The 19,520-nt window shown below is 37.8% G+C and overlaps 3 protein-coding genes across 13 annotated transcripts; 1 reads left to right on the forward strand and 2 right to left on the reverse strand.

Moving 5' to 3' along the window:
• Positions 1 to 247: 247 nt before the first annotated feature.
• Positions 248 to 13,943, reverse strand: LOC139103646 (serine/threonine-protein kinase OSR1). 7 transcript variants are annotated; one of them, XM_070658516.1, is made up of 15 exons: positions 11,963 to 13,876; positions 10,998 to 11,225; positions 10,794 to 10,920; positions 10,360 to 10,534; positions 9,013 to 10,290; positions 8,603 to 8,740; positions 6,386 to 6,783; positions 5,167 to 5,279; positions 4,595 to 4,845; positions 4,225 to 4,390; positions 3,194 to 3,429; positions 2,809 to 2,923; positions 2,425 to 2,690; positions 2,131 to 2,317; positions 248 to 2,042 (listed from the first exon to the last, which is right to left on the reverse strand). In XM_070658516.1, the coding sequence occupies exons 6-15, from the start codon at positions 8,725 to 8,727 to the stop codon at positions 1,965 to 1,967; spliced, it is 1,935 nt and encodes a 644-aa protein (XP_070514617.1). In that variant the 5' UTR covers positions 8,728 to 8,740; positions 9,013 to 10,290; positions 10,360 to 10,534; positions 10,794 to 10,920; positions 10,998 to 11,225; positions 11,963 to 13,876; the 3' UTR covers positions 248 to 1,964. The 7 variants fall into 7 exon arrangements, with proteins under 7 accessions (XP_070514617.1, XP_070514613.1, XP_070514612.1 ...); XM_070658512.1 differs by lacking the exons at positions 9,013 to 10,290; positions 10,360 to 10,534; positions 10,794 to 10,920; positions 10,998 to 11,225 and having other exon boundaries at positions 11,963 to 13,774; positions 13,845 to 13,943; XM_070658511.1 differs by lacking the exons at positions 9,013 to 10,290; positions 10,360 to 10,534; positions 10,794 to 10,920; positions 10,998 to 11,225 and having other exon boundaries at positions 11,963 to 13,129; positions 13,479 to 13,878.
• On the forward strand, positions 6,612 to 15,191 carry LOC139103670 (uncharacterized). 4 transcript variants are annotated; one of them, XM_070658579.1, is made up of 4 exons: positions 7,933 to 8,081; positions 13,940 to 14,167; positions 14,375 to 14,618; positions 14,907 to 15,191. In XM_070658579.1, exons 1-4 carry the CDS (start codon positions 7,959 to 7,961, stop codon positions 14,978 to 14,980), a joined length of 669 nt encoding a protein of 222 aa, XP_070514680.1. In that variant the 5' UTR covers positions 7,933 to 7,958; the 3' UTR covers positions 14,981 to 15,191. The 4 variants fall into 4 exon arrangements, with proteins under 4 accessions (XP_070514683.1, XP_070514680.1, XP_070514679.1 ...); XM_070658578.1 differs by having other exon boundaries at positions 14,375 to 14,524; XM_070658582.1 differs by lacking the exon at positions 7,933 to 8,081 and adding an exon at positions 6,612 to 6,748 and having other exon boundaries at positions 14,375 to 14,999.
• A 54-nt stretch (positions 15,192 to 15,245) lies between these two features.
• Dus3 (Dihydrouridine synthase 3) lies at positions 15,246 to 18,091 on the reverse strand. 2 transcript variants are annotated; one of them, XM_070658549.1, is made up of 5 exons: positions 17,929 to 18,091; positions 16,384 to 17,686; positions 15,701 to 16,068; positions 15,503 to 15,631; positions 15,246 to 15,426 (listed from the first exon to the last, which is right to left on the reverse strand). In XM_070658549.1, exons 1-5 carry the CDS (start codon positions 18,009 to 18,011, stop codon positions 15,354 to 15,356), a joined length of 1,956 nt encoding a protein of 651 aa, XP_070514650.1. In that variant the 5' UTR covers positions 18,012 to 18,091; the 3' UTR covers positions 15,246 to 15,353. The 2 variants fall into 2 exon arrangements, with proteins under 2 accessions (XP_070514650.1, XP_070514649.1); XM_070658548.1 differs by lacking the exon at positions 17,929 to 18,091 and having other exon boundaries at positions 16,384 to 17,450; positions 17,572 to 17,657.
• Positions 18,092 to 19,520: the final 1,429 nt, after the last annotated feature.

The following is a 19,520-nucleotide window of genomic DNA, read 5'->3' on the forward strand; positions in this document are numbered from 1 at the left end:
GAATCGATCGAAACTCACTGCCAGCGAAACGTGCGATGCACGAGAAATCTACAAGTGCTATCGGGATATAGTGCCATTCAATACAACTATTCGTAAAAGTCTACTTAAACTAGTGTACGATTATCATCTGAGACTTAAAAGTAATTATATTTACTCCTCGCGTGTTAAGCATAAAAAGTGCGTGGCCTTAAACCACACAGTTAGTTTTTAGTACGGAGTATATGCATATATAATCATCACATGTGTATATTAACAGATTTGTATTTCAATCATTACAACTGATTTTACTCAGCAAATCTTGCGTCGTGAATTTAGCATTGCGTATTGCATGTATGCGTATGTGTGTAATTGCTGCGACGTGGCAAAGGAAATGTGAAATCGCGTGCAAATTTTATATACTGATAAAAACTCTACTTCTCAAGAGTGATTAAATAGTAAAAACTCACGAAAATAGTACGCATGTGTGTTGCATTTGAAAAACTTCAAAAAACTGCGAATTATTCTCTACCATATGATAATTTCATAATACGCTACGGTTTGTATAAAAATCGATAAAATACAGAATCACATTGATTGCAACCATGTTCCTGCAGCTGTAACTAATTTTTTTTTTATCAAGTTTTCGTATTATTTTTATGTTTGAAGTTTATTTCCAATTGTGACGTACATATACACAATTAGAAATTCATCTCTGTAGAAAATGCAAGTTCAAATATTCTTCAAGATTTATTTAAAAACTTAATTTTAAAGATATTATTAAAAATTTTATAAATATATTATTTTTTTTTAAATAAAACTCTTTGTTATAAACTTTAATAATTTGTAAGCATAACATTGCAAAAAAAATTTTTTTTACAATTTCTAAGAGATATAAAAATATGTAGTAAGTTCTAAACACATAGTCTACGAAATTGCTTTTTTTTTTCTTTGCCTTTTTGCCATGCTTACATTCTTAAATGATTCTGATTTTACCTATTTTGTGATGTATTTTACAAAAGGATAATTTAATTTAAAACCTTTCGAGACGTACAAGGTAAAAATTTTTCGATTAACTCTTGTTTTTTCTACGTCTAAAAACTGTGAAAATATTAATTTGTTCTATCGTAAGTCTATTTAAGTACAAAAGAGTTTTATTTCAACATTGTCTATCTTTTTTCCCTAGCATGAAGCATATTATATATAAATATATAATACATATATGTATATATATATGCATTTAATTTGTATATGATACATAAACATGATGACTCTGTGTGTAGTATATTCGATTGGTTTTTTTTTTATAACTAAAACCTTACTATTTAAGAGAAACTGCTTATATTTTGAACAAATAAATTAAATTATCAAGCATTTTCTCTACTTTCGCGATCCTCCAAGTTAGCTCTCATTTATATACGAAGTATCGCATTTTGCAATATATATTTTTTATCCCATTTTATATCAACCATAAAGACAAAAAAAAAAAAATAATAACGATCGAATACTAATATTTACATAACTGACGCGATACGAATGATATATAATTCGGTTATGTAAAACTACAGCCATTATTGATTAGAGTAAGTGTATGTCCTTAAGCCAGTACGTGGATGATAATGTTTTTTAAATATCAGTTCCATTCGATTGTCCCCATAAACAATGGTGATATTATCAGACACACACTTGAGCAGTTTGTTACTACCGATGAGTTGTAACAAATATGTTCTTTTTTTGTTTTTTAATACCTAAGCATTGCAACCGATTATTAGAATCTGGAAGAAACGAAAGTATCAAAAGCTAAGACTTGCTGGTGAATATTCAGTGATCAAACTGATTGATATATACTGCACGTGCCGGGAATTTTATTTTTTATCTATTTCTTTTTAAGAAATATAACATTTAACTGATTCGTTAGCTTTTGGTACTCTCTTGGTGAATGTACCAGTTAAAAACATCCCGAAAGTTTTGAACGTAATCGAGGTTGCTTAATCAGTGATGGAGATCTGAGCAAATCCTATTAACGCTTTATCATCTGGTATTTCATTCACTGCATAACCAGAGTTCTGTAATAAAATTTTTTTTTAATGTATATTACTTTAACGATAAAAAAAATTATAATTAAATGTTTCACGTATTAAAATTAATATTTACCAAAGAGAACGTTACGGTTCGCAGTTGGCCTCCACTTTCTATTAATTTTTTCAGATTTGTTTCTATTACCACAACGTCCTTGCCGTCAACCAAGCCCGCAGCAACCAGTTCTGCTGCAATTCCTTGCGCAGAATCAACTCCAACCGTGAATTCAAACCTAATGTCATTAAGCTCCCGTCTTTCATTCCTAAACGAAATATTTATTTCTTATAGTTAAAAGATAAATCAAGTAATTAGATAATAATTAGCAAATAAATTCTAGTGCATATCGAGAATAATTATCATTTCACGTACCGTAATCTAAGCACCAAGTTTATAGGAACATTTTGTCCGGCAGCTGGAATCGCAGTTTGACTCGGTGCTACTTTGATTTGACCGTAATATTCATCAGGCTCGCCGGCCTCTTCATCGCTGCTAGCCTTTTCAATTGTGTTGACAGGTAACGTTTCTTTGCCTTCATCACTGCTCGAATCACCATTGTTCTCTTCTTCTGACCAAACCCATTCGCCGGTCACGGTTCGATGCAAACGGCCCGACGTACCGGGTTGTCTCTTCGATGCCTGCAAAACAAGATATTTTTATCGATATTTCTTAAAACGTAACATTTTTAATTTTAACTCTTAAAAAATTTCTATAAAAAGATTACATACCAATTGCATATATAATATAAATATATACCTTTTGTACACGTGTTTCTAAGCTGGGTCCAATCGCTACTAATGTTTGCTGCAAATATTTTTTATCTTTCGCTTTTTTGAAAAAGGGATGTTTTAGCAACTCCGTAGCTGTTGGTCTAAAAACAATATAAATAATTTTTTTATGACATAATACTTATTTTATATATCGTTTTACATATTACCCTTATTTTTAATTTTCTTAATCTTTTACTAAAAAAATTTATATGACAAATTATTGGTGTCAAACATAGCCGTGTGAGATACCAAGGCCTTCAATCTAGTTAAACGCTTAGTATGTTATCTATTTTACTTCAACTATCCTAACTGTTTCAGCAAACATTTGGTAGAAATAGCTAGTGTAAATAAAATAGTGCGATCTGACTTACCTCTTGGTAGGATCTTTTTGCAAACAGTCGACTATCATTTTTCGGAATGTTTTCCCGTACGCTTTATATTGGTCCTTGTCGTCCGCGGCAGTATCTAAAGTCGGCGGATCGTTCTGCAACGTCAACATCAAGACCTTCATCGGAGGATATTTGTGATACGGCGCCGTGCCACTAGCCATCTCGATCGCTGTGATGCCAAGTGACCATATATCGGCCTTAAAATCGTAACCATGGTCCTGCACAAACAGATATCATGATACCATCACAAACGCATATCATAATTAGCTTTTCCTAGAGATAGTATATATGAGAAAAAAGATTGCTAATAATCTCATGAAATCGTGCTTGCAAAAGTCGCATGCTTGCTAGAATCTTTAAAATGTGATTTATAATTGCAATCCTATAAACATGTGATTCGCAATTATCGCAATGTCTTTATGATACATTTTTAAATAAATTTATTAATGATTTCTCGTGATATAGCAAACTTTATATTGTAAATAATTACTTAACATAAAAAGTAATTTATAATTAATGTGTAGAATTGTACAGATAAAATTACGAAAACAAATGTTTTAACGAAACAAACAGTACAATACAAGTACAAAAAAAAACGTAAAACAAGGTAATGACATGATTAATTAATTTTAATTAACATTAAATAAATTGTAAAAATTTACGTAGCGCAACAACTTCTCAGTGCAATATTTTATGTGGCTACTTGCATAACATGCCTAACGCAGATCATGCTCAATATAATAACATAAATCAAATATTATCCTCGGAACTAACGAGACAATAAAAGCATTTCCTCATTTCGCACGCAACGGCAAAACTGACACTGACGCAAAGTGCGTCGTCACCAACGATAGCAAAAGCGTATTTTGCCAATCGCAAACGTACTGGGCCGCCGCAACGTACACATCTCCCGTGCCAATAAAGTGTCGTGTACATTTAACAAATGCATACACAAATGTAGACACAAAGAACACGCAGGCTAAGAAGTCTGTAGTGTTACTTTCCTCTCTCACCTGCTCCATGACCTCGGGCGCCATCCAACACGGCGTACCGACGAAGGTGTGCCGAACCTTCTGCCGGCTCAGGTCGCGTCCAGTCGCGAGCCACGCGCTAACACCGAAATCGGCGATCTGCACCGTGCCATCCTCGCCTAGTAGGATATTACCCGCTTTTATGTCCCTAATATTATTCTGTCGTTAAAATTCGTATAGATATGTAGATTAAATGTGCAATAAAATAGTAATGAAATAAAACTATATTTTTAATGATAAAAATCTATTTTAAATTATACCAATAAGCAATAAAAAAATATAAAAAAGAAACAAAGTGTTTTAAATTGAAAAAAAAAAAAGATATCAGTATATACAAGATATTTTATAATACCTATGAATCTGTCCATTACTGTGAAAGTATTCAAGCCCTTTTAGTACTTCTCGCAACACAGTAGCTATAGTGGCCTCGTCGAATACTCCATGTTTACAATTGGTAGTTCTTGTTTTATGCTTAATGATATCCAGTAGTGACCCTCCTTCAAGTAATCTCAAAACAAGCCAGAGCTCCTCTTTCACCACGAACGACGTGTAATACGTCACGACGTTTTCGTGATTGCAAGAAGACATCGCCTGTATCTCTTTCTAAAGTTTCATAACATAAAAAGTTTTGATTAAGTTTTTTGTGTCGGTACATTGAAACTTATCAATCTAACTTACTTAGAAAAAAAAAAAAATCTAATATCTCTCCGAGATAAAAACAATTAATTATTGTATATAACATGAAATATTTGGATCATGCTGATTGCAGCAGACGTTATAATCGATAAGATTGTTAATCCAGTGATTCATACAATGTATAAAATCCTTATCAAGAAATCCGTATATACATATACATATATATATATATTATGTTGAGTCGTCGCAACGCGCCAAGTCCAATGTCACGATTACAATAAAACTCACCAGCAATTCGTCCATGTTGGTGTTCCATTTTTCCAAATTTATTCGTTTGATCGCGCACTTCTCTTGCCGCGGAATGCAAAACGCCGCATGCACTACGGCGGTCGCTCCAACTCCTTGAATATAATAATAAAAAAAAAAAAGATTAGCAACAAGGAATTATCAAGAGAAACTTCACGTTTTATCAACGCACAGATTACAATTGTGATCGTACCTAATTAAATCTCGGCGAGATTTGGAAACTCGACAAGGGCTCTATTTATAAATATGCAGTAAATATATTCAGAGATTGAGACGGACGGTAACAGATGCTTAAACTTCAAGGGGCGCCGATATTTTTACTCGTTACCGCAGGAAACTTGAGATTTCAATCGTAAGTATCGGGGGAAGTTTTTCTTTTTTTTTTCGCAACGCGTCCGGCTAAAAACGGAACGACGTTAGAGCTGGCGTTGGGAAGCCGCTAAATAATTTAGCCCTGCTAACTTACAGCTTCCCGCAAATGCAAAAACGCGTGTTCTCCTAAGTTCACGATATATTCAATCGAATTTAATTTACGTCGAAAAGCAACTTTTTGTTAAAATAATATAATTTGTTGCGCTCTTTCATAATTAGATAAGAAAGAATTTTGGACTTGTGTTACGTTGCTTCGCGTATGTGTGTATGTACAGCTGGGTAGTGCAGTACCGGTACCTTCTACACCTCCGCGGCTGGCGCGGACTTACGGTCTTGGTACGCGCGCACCGTCCTATTCTCCGGCGACAGGTTAACTAGGTTAGGGTAGGCCGCGCAGCGGCTATCTCGTGCAAGCGGCACCGGGTGAATTGATAGCTGCGACAACGCGAGCGCGAAAAAGGCACGCAGGGCAGAGGTGAGACGGCGATCCGTCGTCCTGCCGTCTTGAACGTGGCAAAATAGGGCGACGAAACGGCCGAGTCACGCTCGACCCGACGGGTGACAGGACGCGACGTTTTCGCGTCGTCAACGTCGTCGTCGTTATCGTTCGCGTGGTCTTTACCCCGCGGCGTATTATTATCGGGAAACGAGCGGCTGTCAGACGCGGTGCTATCGGAACCGTCCCGCCGCCGCTGCCGCCGGTGGCGCGCGTCTCCGTGGTCGCAGGCGACGTTCGAGCAAGACGCGTGCACGGCGCGATCACACGCGCGTACGCATCGCGCGATCATCGCCTCGATCGCACGAGCTTCGTACGGCGATCAGTACTCACCGATAACCTCCTTGAGCTCGTAATCGTCCTTGGTATTCGGCCAGCCCTGTACGACCGTGGAGGTGCTCGCGGACGCCATTTTGCTGGCCAGTGTCGTACAGAGGCGCGTGTGCTTACTGGCTGTGCGAGCGCCCCGCGAAAATGAAGCGGTGCTGCCGGTCCGCGAGCGGCCGTCACGTAGTGTAACGGTGACTGGGTCGGGGATGACCGAGGTGGCTGCACGAGAGATGCAACGGTCGTTCGTCGCGGACGCGGACGTGCCCCGATTGTTCCTGGAGGCTAGGGACAAGGTCGACGTCGACGGGATCCTCGGCGGCGGCGGCGGTGTGGACGAACGGAATGACTTCTGGCGAAATACACCAGGTGAGCACGACGGCAGCACGTCCGGCGATATCCTCCTGAAAGGACAAGCGCGATATTAATATAAAATGAAAAGTGTAACTATGGCCAGCGACGCTTAAAATTTGTCAGCCTCTTGGAAGGGGGAAAAAAAAAAGGTTAAGTTAGGTTAATTGGCTCTACTTCTCCTGGATCTATTTTTCTCAGTCTCACTACTAGAATTGATTCAATTTCATTTATTTTACAAAGCCGATTATTGAAAACCACCAAATCAAACGGTTCAATTTCTAAACATTCATTATGAAGACAGCAAACCGATTTCTTTTATCTCTCTTTAGAGTACGTTCAATGTAAAAGTAAGAATCGTTCAAGATCGAATAAACTGTCAGGTGTTTTTTTTGGTATTTTATGATTCGAGAAGACGCACTACTTATCCAAGTCCCTTATTGAGCGTAAAAAGAATAAGAGCATATTCGCCGATAACTAGCTCGCGTCTCGATTCATTGAAGCGATTGATATTTTCCAAAGTAACTGGAGCGATGACGAGACGCGGCCGGCTCGTATGCACAACAAATTAATCGCAGACCCATCCATCACATTCTCGCTATCGTCTCGAGGCAACGCGCTCCTAATTATTAAGTAGTGTGAGCGTCAATCAGTGGCGCCGATCGCTTTAATTGGTCCGAGAGATAAAACTGCTTCCCACCGGTCATAAATATCCATGGTACGATATTGAGCGAATTGACAGCGTTTTCTCCGTTTTTACTGAAATATTACTTGCGTGCTTTACCGCGACAACGTGCGACGGTAGTAATTTCTCAGAACGGAGACCCGCGGTAGCCGTAACATCTTGGAAAATGACGGTACCAATTGATACGCAAGCTTTTGCCACTTTCTGTCCGTTTTCCGAAACGCGGTTAATCTTTGTGTACCTAGAATTGTCATTGTATCTAATCAGAAAAAGAAGCGTCAAGATGAAGGGGGTTTCGCGTTCCTATCGACGTGATAATATCTCTCGCGCTCGAATTTTTGCAATTTGCAATAGATAAAAAATTCCATGGGCGGGCGATTAGAGCATGAAATTAAATAACACCCACGGATATTATCGCCGCGCTTTATTTGCACGGAGATTTTGCGATGACATTTGCCGCGCGCGAGAGAGCGACAGGTGTGCTCTTCCCCCTCCCCCCCGCCCCGTTTGCAGGGGATGTATATATGTATATATATAAAACCGATGGCTAAATATTTTAATTTAGTGATAGTAAGTTCCGTCGGCAGTGTCCTCTTAAAATTCATCAGCTTCGTGAATTTCCAGGCCCGTTCTACGGCCATGTTCAGAGAAATGAATATCCTGATAGTAAGTCTCGGTAGCTAATAGATAATCTATCTGTCTCTCTCTCTCTTTTTTTCTTTCTTTAACGCTGAACATTATTCTTTCAATGTTAAGTGCGAGGATTTAAACTTTGTGTAACTAGACGCTGGTTTCGAGGTAGCTATACCACGGTCACGGTTAGCTTCAGCTGTTTACGCGCCGCAGTCGAATCGTCCAGGCGAAATATCCTACAATTTGAATCTATGCAAACATCCATCGTTTATAGATATAAAACGGGGGGGGTTCTACTTACTGAGATTCGGCAAATATGTACATACAAAGGCTCGGTACGAGGCGGAGATCGCGCGAGGCGAACACTCGCGGCCACTTTTAATTACTTCCCGTCGCAATCGATCAGGCGAGATTTGCAACACTCCCTGGCGCGATCGAATCCCGGGGTCCCCGATGTGGGTCGCGTAGGACCGATCACGTGCCTCTGATTTCTGATGTAGTAGGACGGACAGGCGGGCAGACAGCCAGTCCGTCAGTCACGCTTGGTCACTCACCTACTTCTGCCGAGCACCAAAGTCGCCAGAAATCTGCTGTCTTGGAACTTGAGCTGCTCCTCCTCCGTCGATATAGGCGCCGCGGCGCCCAGGGCGCCCGGGCCGCCAGATTTACGCTGCCCCATGCTGCCTACACGCCTGCAAACGAAAACGCTTACGTTAAACGGGTTGCGTGCCGAAGGAGATAAAGTGTACGTCCCAACGCTACATCCTAAGGCATTTGTATTGGTCAATGGGAGGTCGAAAGGGTTCTTTTTAAAAGGGACTTTAATGCACGCGTGACGGGAAATTATTCGCACTTGGAGCTGAAGGCCCTGGGCTTCGAGCCCAGTGGAATATTTCTAAATTGACGGTCAGTCGATTGTCACCTAAATATCTAGATGGAATAATTGGGCCTGGATTGGCCTTACCAGCTATTTTTAGCCACGGCAAAGAGGGTAGACTCTTATTCCGCCGGCTAAAAATAATTCGATGGCGTTCACGCTTTGTTGTAGGCGCGTATTAGAATAATCCTGCTTCCTTTCGATAATTCTTATCCTGCTGCTCTCGATTAACGCTCAGGAAGAACTGTATAAATCGTGAGAACGAACTCGAATCAATTTTCAAGAGCGAGTCCCACTTTTCTCGACGTGCAAGTCCTCAGTCAAATTAAATTTTTTATCGCCAATCTATCGGCTGGATTTGCTTTTGATTTGTTTAAGGTTTCCAAGAAAAAAGATAGCTATCTCACAGATAATTTTGGAAGACATAATCCGTAGAAGTTGTGACAGATATGCACATTGTACAGAAGGCATCCTTCACTTGCAAATTTGCGTAATTTTTAAAATTACTCGATCCAATTTTAACGCAATACCTGACGTCATCCACCGGTCGTATCCTATCAACAAGAATCTTTTCTGTCAGCTTCGGACACCTGATTACGATTAACAGGTCTATAACGGTCTTATTTCAAAGTAATGGTCTAATTATCTCTTTAAACACGAGAGGCTCGTGCGAAGATGACACCTGTGACGTCTAAGAGTACCACCCCAAGTAGATTGCGATACCTTTTTTTAGCACGTAGTCATTAGCGCTTTTTTTCGTGTTCAACCTCGTTTCATTGAAAGAACTAAGCCAAAATTATAGTTTCACTTTTAAAAAAATCCTTGAATATCTGACAAAATTTTTGCCATTTCTTCTAGTATTAGTTACTTACACAATTCATTTTATTTGTCGTCTATTTTTCTCAGATTATTACTCTTCTAAGTTTTCTAATGGTGGTTTTCTTTTTCGGCTTATGGATTAAGCAACAAAAATTTCTTCGTTAAACTGAGTAATACTCTAAACTTTTCTATACAATTCTGTCGAAAGGAGATGAGTGCCCGTTGCTTTAGGCTTCGTTCATTGTCCCTTGGATAACGAAGTTCTCCTAATATTTGGGTTAAAAGTTTAACTCGCCGCCAGACTAGAATTGCGATTTTAATTTAATTTGAACGAATGGACATATGCCGCTGCGTCATCTGCTGCCTACGTTCAGTTTACGTATGAGCACAATACACTCTTCAAGTTTCCATCATTCCATCATTTCCTTCGTCTCGTATCATGTCACGCAAACGCGGCTACTCTGCCCATTTATTTTATTCATCTTTGCATTAAGTATTTATCTCCGGGCTGTTGACAAATTCTCTGACAATTTTCCATTTTTATGTCTTGAAAAAAGAAACAAATGCATTTTATTCAATTTTGTTTGTAAATTTCACTGATTAATATGAAATTACCTTTCTCGAATTAAAGTTTTTTTAAAACTTGACATCCATTATCTCGTCTCTTCATAATTTCGTATCTTTTTCTTTACGCGCAGAGATTTCTCTTTTTTTTTTCTCGCCTTTTATATTTCATCGTTTTCTCTTCTTTCGCAGACTTCAATTATTTTTTAGACTCCATATGCTGTAACTAATAAAAAAAATCTTGGAAGTAAATAATCGCATTTGTTTCTCATACTGAGAAATTAATTATTCTCAGATATTATTGATAATTTTCGATGTACTTTTATTGCATCCCGCGATATTCTAGGCATAGTTGCATGTCGAATTGTATGAATTAATATAGACCGTCGCTGCTGCAATATTTCTAGCGACATGTAGATTTATTGAATTGACTTTGCATCGATCTTAGTCATCGTACGCACAATTGAACAAATAAATGTACCTACCCGATCGCCGTCACTAGGCGGAATTATGTATCGTTGCGTTTCAATTTGTTACAATAATATGTATCATCGTGGCCTTGACAATAATTCCTTAATATGACACGTAAAACAGAATGCCAGTCTCGAAGATCTTGAAAATACACGAATTATATATATTAATTAAAAAAATATTTCGTTAAAAAGATCGTCATAATTCAATTTACTTACAATTCACATTGAAATGCCGGCTTTAACATGCAATAATAGCAATCAGTCACATGTTTGAGAGCGTAATTGATTAAACGGCAAATGACCGTGTTTTTCTTGGAAAAAAATTTATATTCTGCAAACACTGCCTCTTGTTTTAAGTTCTTCAACTTCACTGGGTAGTGTACGATACGAGATTCATTCTGCTTAGTTGAACACTTTTGTTCTGATTTATCTTTATCTTCCACTCTGTAATTGATGTTCATTGAATTAATATTTGAAATTTAGTATCCGGTAACGAAAGAAATTCAATCGACAATTTTGTAAACATTTCGTAGAAGATTGCGTTTCGTATTTGCAATAATTATTCCACTGGGGATTTTCGAAGAGTCGAGATTTCGAGTTCCGCTCTCGTTTGAGTCCACTTAATAACGCTCTTCATCAATGAAACCTTTACTCAGTCCGCAAACCGAGGGTCAATTGCTTATTAACTCAAAGAACCGTAGCGGCTATTAAACGATTTCATTGTCATTAAAATGGTTTGCAAAAAATTAAAATTGTTCATCTGTGCGTTTATTTGGATTTCCCTTCAATATTCTACGGATTGTTCCTGCGGCCTTTCTTTTCCAATTTAAGCGGGAGTAATACGAGTCAGAAGAATAACAAAACGTTTTAGTTTCATTTCCTTCGGACACATTCTGAAAAGTGTCTTGCATGCGGCCCATGTGTTCTTTCTCGCCTTAAGCGCGCAGAAACGAGGCAATTTGTAAATTGCATTAATGTTGATTTATAAAAATTAAATTAAACACATTATCAAATACGTCATCATATAAATTACTAAAACATTAACGTGCCATCATTATATACATTGCAAAATTGTCGTTGCCAAAGAATAACAGAATTCGTTTCTGTAAGTTATCTTTTGAAGAAATTTAATTAGAGATCGGCATTGATAAAATGCATATAATCGATTTCTAATTTCTCACCTGGCAGACGTTGACTTTAAAGAGCCGTTCGCGTAGAGATCGGCTGCCATGGTACCGATGTCAACCCAATGGCATCTCGACTTTTGTGAATATTTCGAGGATATCTCGTAGATTTCGTCCTTTTCTTTCTTCTCTTTCTCTCGTCCTCTTCCTTTCGTTGAAAATTAATAATCACGTGCTTTGCGGGAAATTTTTGGTAACTCTCTCAGTAGCTGTCACTGACTGTCGTCAGTCTCGGCCAGGCTCATCGCGAATGAAACACCAATCGTTTCGGTCTAAACACACTAGTCGCATCGACATGTCTCCTGTATCACAGTACACGACCTGACGGGATATATAAGTCCTTAATATATATATTATATACATACGTACATTTATTCTCGTCTATTTACGCGGATATAATATCAGAGACGGACGTTGGCGCGATTTCGCGAAAAGAGCGAGAACGGAACGTCGCGTGGCGAACGCAATTTCAAGGGAACGACTGCCGTACATTGGAGAAGACGTAGGATCATCCTGCGTTCGCCTCGTGACTGAACTATGTCAGACGGGGCACTGTCAATTGGATAACTACCTACCCCACATTGGCACAGTGTCGTCGTCGTTGTATATGTAATGCAGCATATCGTTGATGCTGAAAGCCAACACGTAGTCCGTGTTCTCCCACTTCTTCCGAATCACTTGATCTCCTTTTTCTTTTTCTTTTCTCATGGCTACCCATTTCTTTTACAGTACTTAGCGTTTCTTCGTTCTGTTAATTTTCCTTTATTTATTTATTTTTTTTCCTTTTGTTTCTTCTCGCCAGCACTGCTCCTGCATATAGCGAATGAGAAATACTGTCTGACGTACATAAAAGATAAATGATTTAAACTTGATTTAAAGGCCCCCCTGCCAATTCTCTTACTTATTTATTATTTTTACGAGATCTATCGTTGAATCATCATTCGATACTTACTGTTGTTTGTCAGCATTTATTGCTTCTGACGTTACTTGGAATCGAAATCAAGTATCACGAGCTAGAAGAGCGCATTATCTCGTGCGTACATTCTGTCGTCATTTCGGTAGTATGAATTAACTTGATGACGCGGGAAGAATAATCCATATCACACGGCATGTCAGCTCAATCACGACGACCTTGCGAACTAATACTGATCTTCATAAGAAAGCCTACAGATAAAGTCGAAGGTTCTTAGCAACATATTATCTGTTATACCAAATCACTTCTTTATATAAATGCCTTATCGAATTTTTTAATCGATAAGAAAAATTCTTTCGAGCGGTTTAAAGTTAAAATCTAAAATATATTTCTTTTTGAAAAATTATTTTCCGTAATGTAACGTAAAACAAGAAAAGTATTTGGAGTATCTTTGATCCCGAGGATAATAAATCAAGATCGGAAATAGAGAATTCGCCGACCCGAGAAATTAGAAATGCGCATATTGTATTTCGTCGATGTGACAGACGGCGTGAAACCATTTCGCCAGTTGCAGTACTCTAAATGAATGATTCATCCTACCTCCAATTCCCACTTACGGCGTCGACCCTCCGCGAGCGCGATTTACACATCATCAGGTTTGATAGGTCGCTAAAGGCTCCTGACTGAGACCTCCATCGAAGGTTTATGCTTTATCAGTGACGCAACATTATACTTGGGAGACATTGATGATTCTGTGTCATTGGTAAAGGAATAATCGGATGAAGACATGCGTGTGTGATATGTAATACCAATTGGGATTCTTGGGATTCTTCTTTCTATCTAATCGACTTCAGTTTGATCAAAACTGGAGATAATCCGGCGTGTCATTCTGCACACTTTATGAATATTGTGGTTACTTTTTTTGCATAAAATTAAAATAAAATTATAATGTTGTATTATGCTTACATATTAATATCGTAAAGAAGATAATTGTTACTTTTTTTTTTTTTTTTTTTTCTTTCTTTCTTTCTTCGTTTATAAAGAAGTTGTACGTTTTGCAGATTGTTGAACTCTTTATCTTCAATCACGTGTTTTACGTGCTGAGTAGACGATTGAATTTCACTCAGCCAATTAAGGAGAACTTGGCTTCCGAGCTCAATTACCAGAATTATTTACGTGACATGTCGGTGAGACCAAAAGACATCTTTTATCCGTCGGAGGAATATTACGTGGAAAATGTGCCAAGAAATCTGCAGCAGCTAAACAGAGATAACAGAAACTTAAGGCTTGTTAGTGAATTAAATTTTTATTTTTTTTAAAGAAATTGTTTTTTTTTTTTTTTAATATATATTTAAAAAATATTTTCGAAAAAACTATGAACATTAAATCTCTATCAATTTCTTTCAAGTCTTATATTTTTAATACGCCTATTTTTATTTAACTTTTATTTATATTAATAAATATCTACTATTATTCTCCTTTTACAACTTGTGCAGGATTATCGCAGTCTTTGCGAAACAGTATCAGAAAAAGTGGAAATTAAAGATCAGGATTACGAGTATCAACCTTCGCAATATTATGAGGTCTACTGTAAAGGCTATTCATTACTGAGTGAAGAGGAACGAATAATAAAACCATTGGAACAAGTAAACTTAGGAACCATGCACATGACATGTACTTTCCGCATAACGCGTAACAACGTAACCATTCAGAAGAATTATTCAAAAAATAAGTTTCACGGTACGCTGTCACTGGTTACGCAGTTACACGTTTTGCAGAAAATACATGCGGTGGTATGGTCTCTTACACTTATAAACTTATGTCATGCAGTGAAACAGCTTGACAAATTTTCTAAAACAACTTAATAAATTCAATGGATTTGAAGTGACTCTTTTGATTAAGCAAAAAATAAATATATAATTGTTTTAAATATATTAACATATTTAAACTTTAAAAAATAATAAGGAAAAGTTGTTTTATTGTTTACCGAAATTTTGATTTTAAATTTAACATTTCTTTTTTTTCCAGAAATGTATCTACCCGGCATTCCACTGCGTGCAGAAAATTCGGCGCATGTCTTTCGTCAGACGACCGTGGAATAGTGATAGTGATTGCTGGGAATCATATACAAAAGATATCGCCAGTGGTTGCGATTGCATGTGGCCGGTCTCCAATCTTGGCGAGATTAGCCACCATTATTGATTCATTAGTAGAATTCTATGTTAGCAAAGTTAAAGTTTCATTATAATAATGCAAATACCTCGCAAAACTCTGTATGCGTATCTGCAATAAACAAGATCTTTCGTAAAAATATTTATCAGATAAAGTGCAATAAATCGAAATAGTAAGTTTCGCCATCACCATCTGACCGTGATTAATCTTTCTTTCTTATCATTTATTGCGAAAAACCAACAACGTAAAATTAATCACTTCAAGAAATAACTTTCTTCGATAAAATTGTTCCTGTGTAGTAGATTATTTCCACGAGTTTGCCTTGTGCTTTGGCAAAAAATGGAATTTATCAGGCACTTTTCCGAGTAACATCTCCCTAAAAATAAATAAAATTATTACGATCGTGTACCCAGTTGAAAATTAAGTTACTTAATAAAAGCTAATGGCCTTACGATAACTTCACCCAGTCGGCACAGTTGGAACTGGCCATTAGCGTCTCCATATCATTGCGACCTCGATAGAACGGCGGTCTCTCGTTGATCCGCTGAGGTGGTCTCTCCAAAATTCCAACAGGAATATATCTGTAATATATTTCAATGTAAATAGATAACACATTAATTTTAACAAATATTCATAATTTTAAAACTTACCTATGAAGAAAGGAGATCCATTCTAGCATGAATCTCCTAGTGGTTTCGACGCCACGAGTATCTGATCCCCAATGCTCCAATCCGTAATTCGTATACTTTTTGAGAATATCAAATCTCTCCGCGCTCGAAATATCAATCAATTTTCTCTCTTTTATCTCAGTAAAAATCCACGGTTTAATTAATGCTCCGCGTCCGATAGTGATCCCCTGCACTGTACTATAGGTCTCTTTTACACGGTAATAGTCATCAAAGGATAAAATATCACCGTTTCCAAATACAGGAACTGGTTGCGCTGCTACCGCACATTTTTCTATATATCCCCAATCAGCCAGTTTCGTGTATCTTTGTTCTCGAGATCTACCGTGAACCTGAAAAAATGATTGAATTAAATAAAAGTCTTAGATAATACAGGAAGATTTTGCTTCTTCGACTTTATCTTCTCTTGACTCAGGTAACATAAATTTTCTATTAGAATTTGAACATTTAAAAATCGGTATGGTTAAATTAATTTTTATACAATATAAAAATATAAATATACAATAAAAAAATTAATTTTTTAAGTTATAATTTTAAATGTTGCCCTCTCTTTTTAAATACGCTATTGTTTTTTTTAACATAATGATTTTTCTATAAGAAATATTCACGACAAATACAAGAAATGTAAATTTAACGGACTTACTCACAGTAATCATGGACACACCCCAATCTCGAAATTTTGGCATTAAATTATGCGCGATAGGTTTATCTATGTAAACCCCAGTTCTGGTTTTAACAGACAAAGGTATGTCCAACACTTGACTAACAGACTTCACCACAGTCTCAAGTACATTTAATCGATTAAGCATACCGCTACCGCCACCCTGTCTGTAAATCAAATCGATCGGACACCCGAGATTCAAATCGATGTAGTCTACGTTAATCTCATGGTTCAGCAGCTGAGCGCATCGCGTCAATACGCCTGGATTATTACCGCAGAGCTGAACGCCGAAAATATCTTCGCTCTCATGTCGTTTTACTAATGCCCATTCTTCTTGCGTACCCTTCAATATTTTTGGCGCCAATGCCATTTCGCCACACGTGATGTCTGCACCATACTCTTTGCAAATTCTCCGGAACGGTAAATTGCCCACTGTAGTCAAAGGACTGAGTAGTATCTTACCCCTCCAGTCAATCTTCTTCTTCTCCGATTCTCGCAATCGGATCAAATCGCTATCATCCACGGGCCCAATTTTCCGTTCCTTTGACTCATCCGCATCAGAACTATTTGTTTTATCGTCGTTTACACTGTCTGAAATATCTTTCTCCGCTTTCTCGCCGTTGCTGTTATCGGAAATATTAGTAGTAACTTCTAATTTCGTATTAGTCTTATCTTCTTTATTTTTTAAATTCTGTAGATGCAATTTTCTTCCAGATGGATCGTTAGCTTTAACAATTACCTCTGCCTTAGAAAAATTGTACTTGCGCTTGCGCAATTTATTTTGTAGATCTTTAGATAAATAATTTTTTATGGGTGGTGAACACTTTTTGTACTCTTGAAGTTTGTTCTCATCGACGATGTTATAACCGTCTTTCGTCAAGTGTTGTGAGCCCATTCTACAAGTAATCCCTCTCGGGCACTTGCCAGTCAAATTAAAAATATGGCATTCTGTACTAATGTCCTCTGGCCTGATCTTTAGATATTCCTCTCGATCGTGCATAAAAGTACAGCGTTGATTTGAGCATTTTCTTTCGGGTTCATTTGCCGTTTGATCTGCAATCCAAGGGCACAGACTCAATTCCCTGGAAGCTTTGAACGGAGGCGGCCTTGCCTTATTTTGACCCCTGAGCTTATCCCTCTTGTCGTCCAATTTAGATTTTTTAACAGGTATTACCTCATCCCATGATGGTGCATCTAGATCGTCTATTTTTCCATCTGCAGCCTTCTGCTTTTCGGTTTCCATTAAACATTGTTCATTCGATTGCCTTACGTGATCCTCGATTATAAATCTGCAATATTAAATTAATACGTTGCATATAAAAAAATAAAAAAAAAGTATTAAATACATTTAATGTATAATTAAAAAAATTAAAAGCAATTAAAACAGATAATTGATAAATTGTAAAAAAAAAAAAGAGCGGGCAAGCAATTTTTAGAGGTTAAAAAACGAATGCGCTCGCACGTAATATTTGTACAAGACACATTTGTCATAAACTTTAAATAAATCATACAATATACTACACGTACTTACTCTTCTTTTATTAAACAAACGCCCTTCTGTCTGTCTTCGCTGTAATCAAATGAACAATCACCACATTTCTCGCAGTCCGCCATTTCACATGTGCACTTTGAAGCTGGTTCGGACTGATCGGAGCGGAGCCAGTGGTCGCAGATTTTAGACGGGCAACATACGCACGTTAGGCACAATGCCGTGTCCGTGTGTGCCCGTAGCGCCTGCTAACTCGGACGCAGAGAGCCCAACTCGGAATCGCGGCTTCCACGCGTGTAGATATAGAGGCTCGTCCGTGTGTTTCGACTGCCGTCGGATAGAAAAAAAGGCCAGAACTATACACTGTCTTACTCTTTCGCGGCGTCGCCGGCAGTTATCACAGATTCGCTTCACACTAACATCGCCGAGTTATAAGATGAGAGCAGAAATATAAACTTAACAGTAAAATAAAAAGATTTTGTAATGATTTTATAATTAAATACGCGTAATTGCGGAGCGATTAACGACGCGTCCGCACCCACGAGGCTCCGCAACTAGACCGACCGTCAGAGATTTCGGCGCGTAGAGAGAAAGATTTCGATCGCGAACGAGTATAAATTTATTTAGAATTTTTGCCGATATGTGTATCGGTGAAACGCGCTTTAATGCACGTAGCTATTATGCGATAACTCAATCTCACGTTTCTTGATTAAAACGAACGCCATCGATCGGATCGTTTATTGTTAATGAGCGGATTAAATTTCTACATATAATTTAATTAGCGGGGTTCGTTTTACACCGCGTATCTGAAAATCACTCGCGCGTGCTGGTCACTAAAGCTCTATTTGACTTTACGATATCGCGGATGAGAAGCGGCATGTCTAATTTTTATTCACAATAATCGTCGAAATAATTGAGTGGCTTTTTTGCACGTTATCACTCTCGCTTTCTACGGATTAACTTATTGTAAAACTGCGAACTCTCTTTTTCTTATACCGACAAATGTCTAAATAATTGCGTTTACGAGTATGCTTCGCGGGAAAAAAATTGTCCATAGCCGGTTAAATTATTTTCTTTTTTGAATATTAAAACAAACCATGCGCACGCTTTGCATCCGCTATTTTTCAAAAAGTTTGTTGTCAGCGGAATGAACGGCGCCAAAAAAGTGCGCATAACGGTAAAAATAAACGGGTCGCAATACAAAATTTTTCACACTCATTGGACACTCGCGGTATCATCCCCATGCCGACCAATTACAACCCTTCTCTTATCACCTGATAGGTGGGAACGTTTTTTCCCTAGTGCGCCAATTAATTACCCCCTCAACATAAGTACCGTTATCACGACCGCGCTACCCTCATTTCGCGCCTAAATGTAGTCGGGAACGGATGTGTAAAGGGGGAATAACTGTTCTCTACCGGAGTTCAAGTTTAAGTTCACGGTCACTTCGATGAGTCAGCGCCTTGAGGAGTAATAATTAAATAAAAGTTTCATCGACGATACATCAAGATACATCAAGATACATCAAGATACATCAAGATACATCATATTTCTTTTGTCAAGATCGAGGATTTAACGGAAGCGTCGTGGACTATCCTGCGAGCGATCTAATGCGCGGTGAATATTATGTGAGC

Source organism: Cardiocondyla obscurior, linkage group LG06 (assembly GCF_019399895.1).
Source record: "Cardiocondyla obscurior isolate alpha-2009 linkage group LG06, Cobs3.1, whole genome shotgun sequence".
Classification (NCBI taxonomy): Eukaryota; Metazoa; Arthropoda; class Insecta; order Hymenoptera; family Formicidae; genus Cardiocondyla; species Cardiocondyla obscurior.

Coding starts and splice junctions, on each gene's coding strand:
- LOC139103670 (XM_070658577.1), top strand. CDS start 7,959: ATGGCTAAATATTTTAATTTAGTGATAGTAAGTTCCGTCGGCAGTGTC. Junction 8,082..13,939: donor GAGAAATGAATATCCTGATA/GTAAGTCTCGGT, acceptor TACGTTTTGCAG/ATTGTTGAACTCTTTATCTT. Junction 14,168..14,374: donor ATAACAGAAACTTAAGGCTT/GTTAGTGAATTA, acceptor CAACTTGTGCAG/GATTATCGCAGTCTTTGCGA.
- LOC139103646 (XM_070658512.1), bottom strand. CDS start 12,012: ATGGCAGCCGATCTCTACGCGAACGGCTCTTTAAAGTCAACGTCTGCC. Junction 4,391..4,594: donor AGTAATGGACAGATTCATAG/GTATTATAAAAT, acceptor GAATAATATTAG/GGACATAAAAGCGGGTAATA. Junction 2,924..3,193: donor CAAAAAGATCCTACCAAGAG/GTAAGTCAGATC, acceptor TATTGTTTTTAG/ACCAACAGCTACGGAGTTGC.
- Dus3 (XM_070658549.1), bottom strand. CDS start 18,011: ATGGCGGACTGCGAGAAATGTGGTGATTGTTCATTTGATTACAGCGAA. Junction 17,687..17,928: donor GTTTGTTTAATAAAAGAAGA/GTAAGTACGTGT, acceptor TTAATATTGCAG/ATTTATAATCGAGGATCACG. Junction 16,069..16,383: donor GGGGTGTGTCCATGATTACT/GTGAGTAAGTCC, acceptor TCATTTTTTCAG/GTTCACGGTAGATCTCGAGA.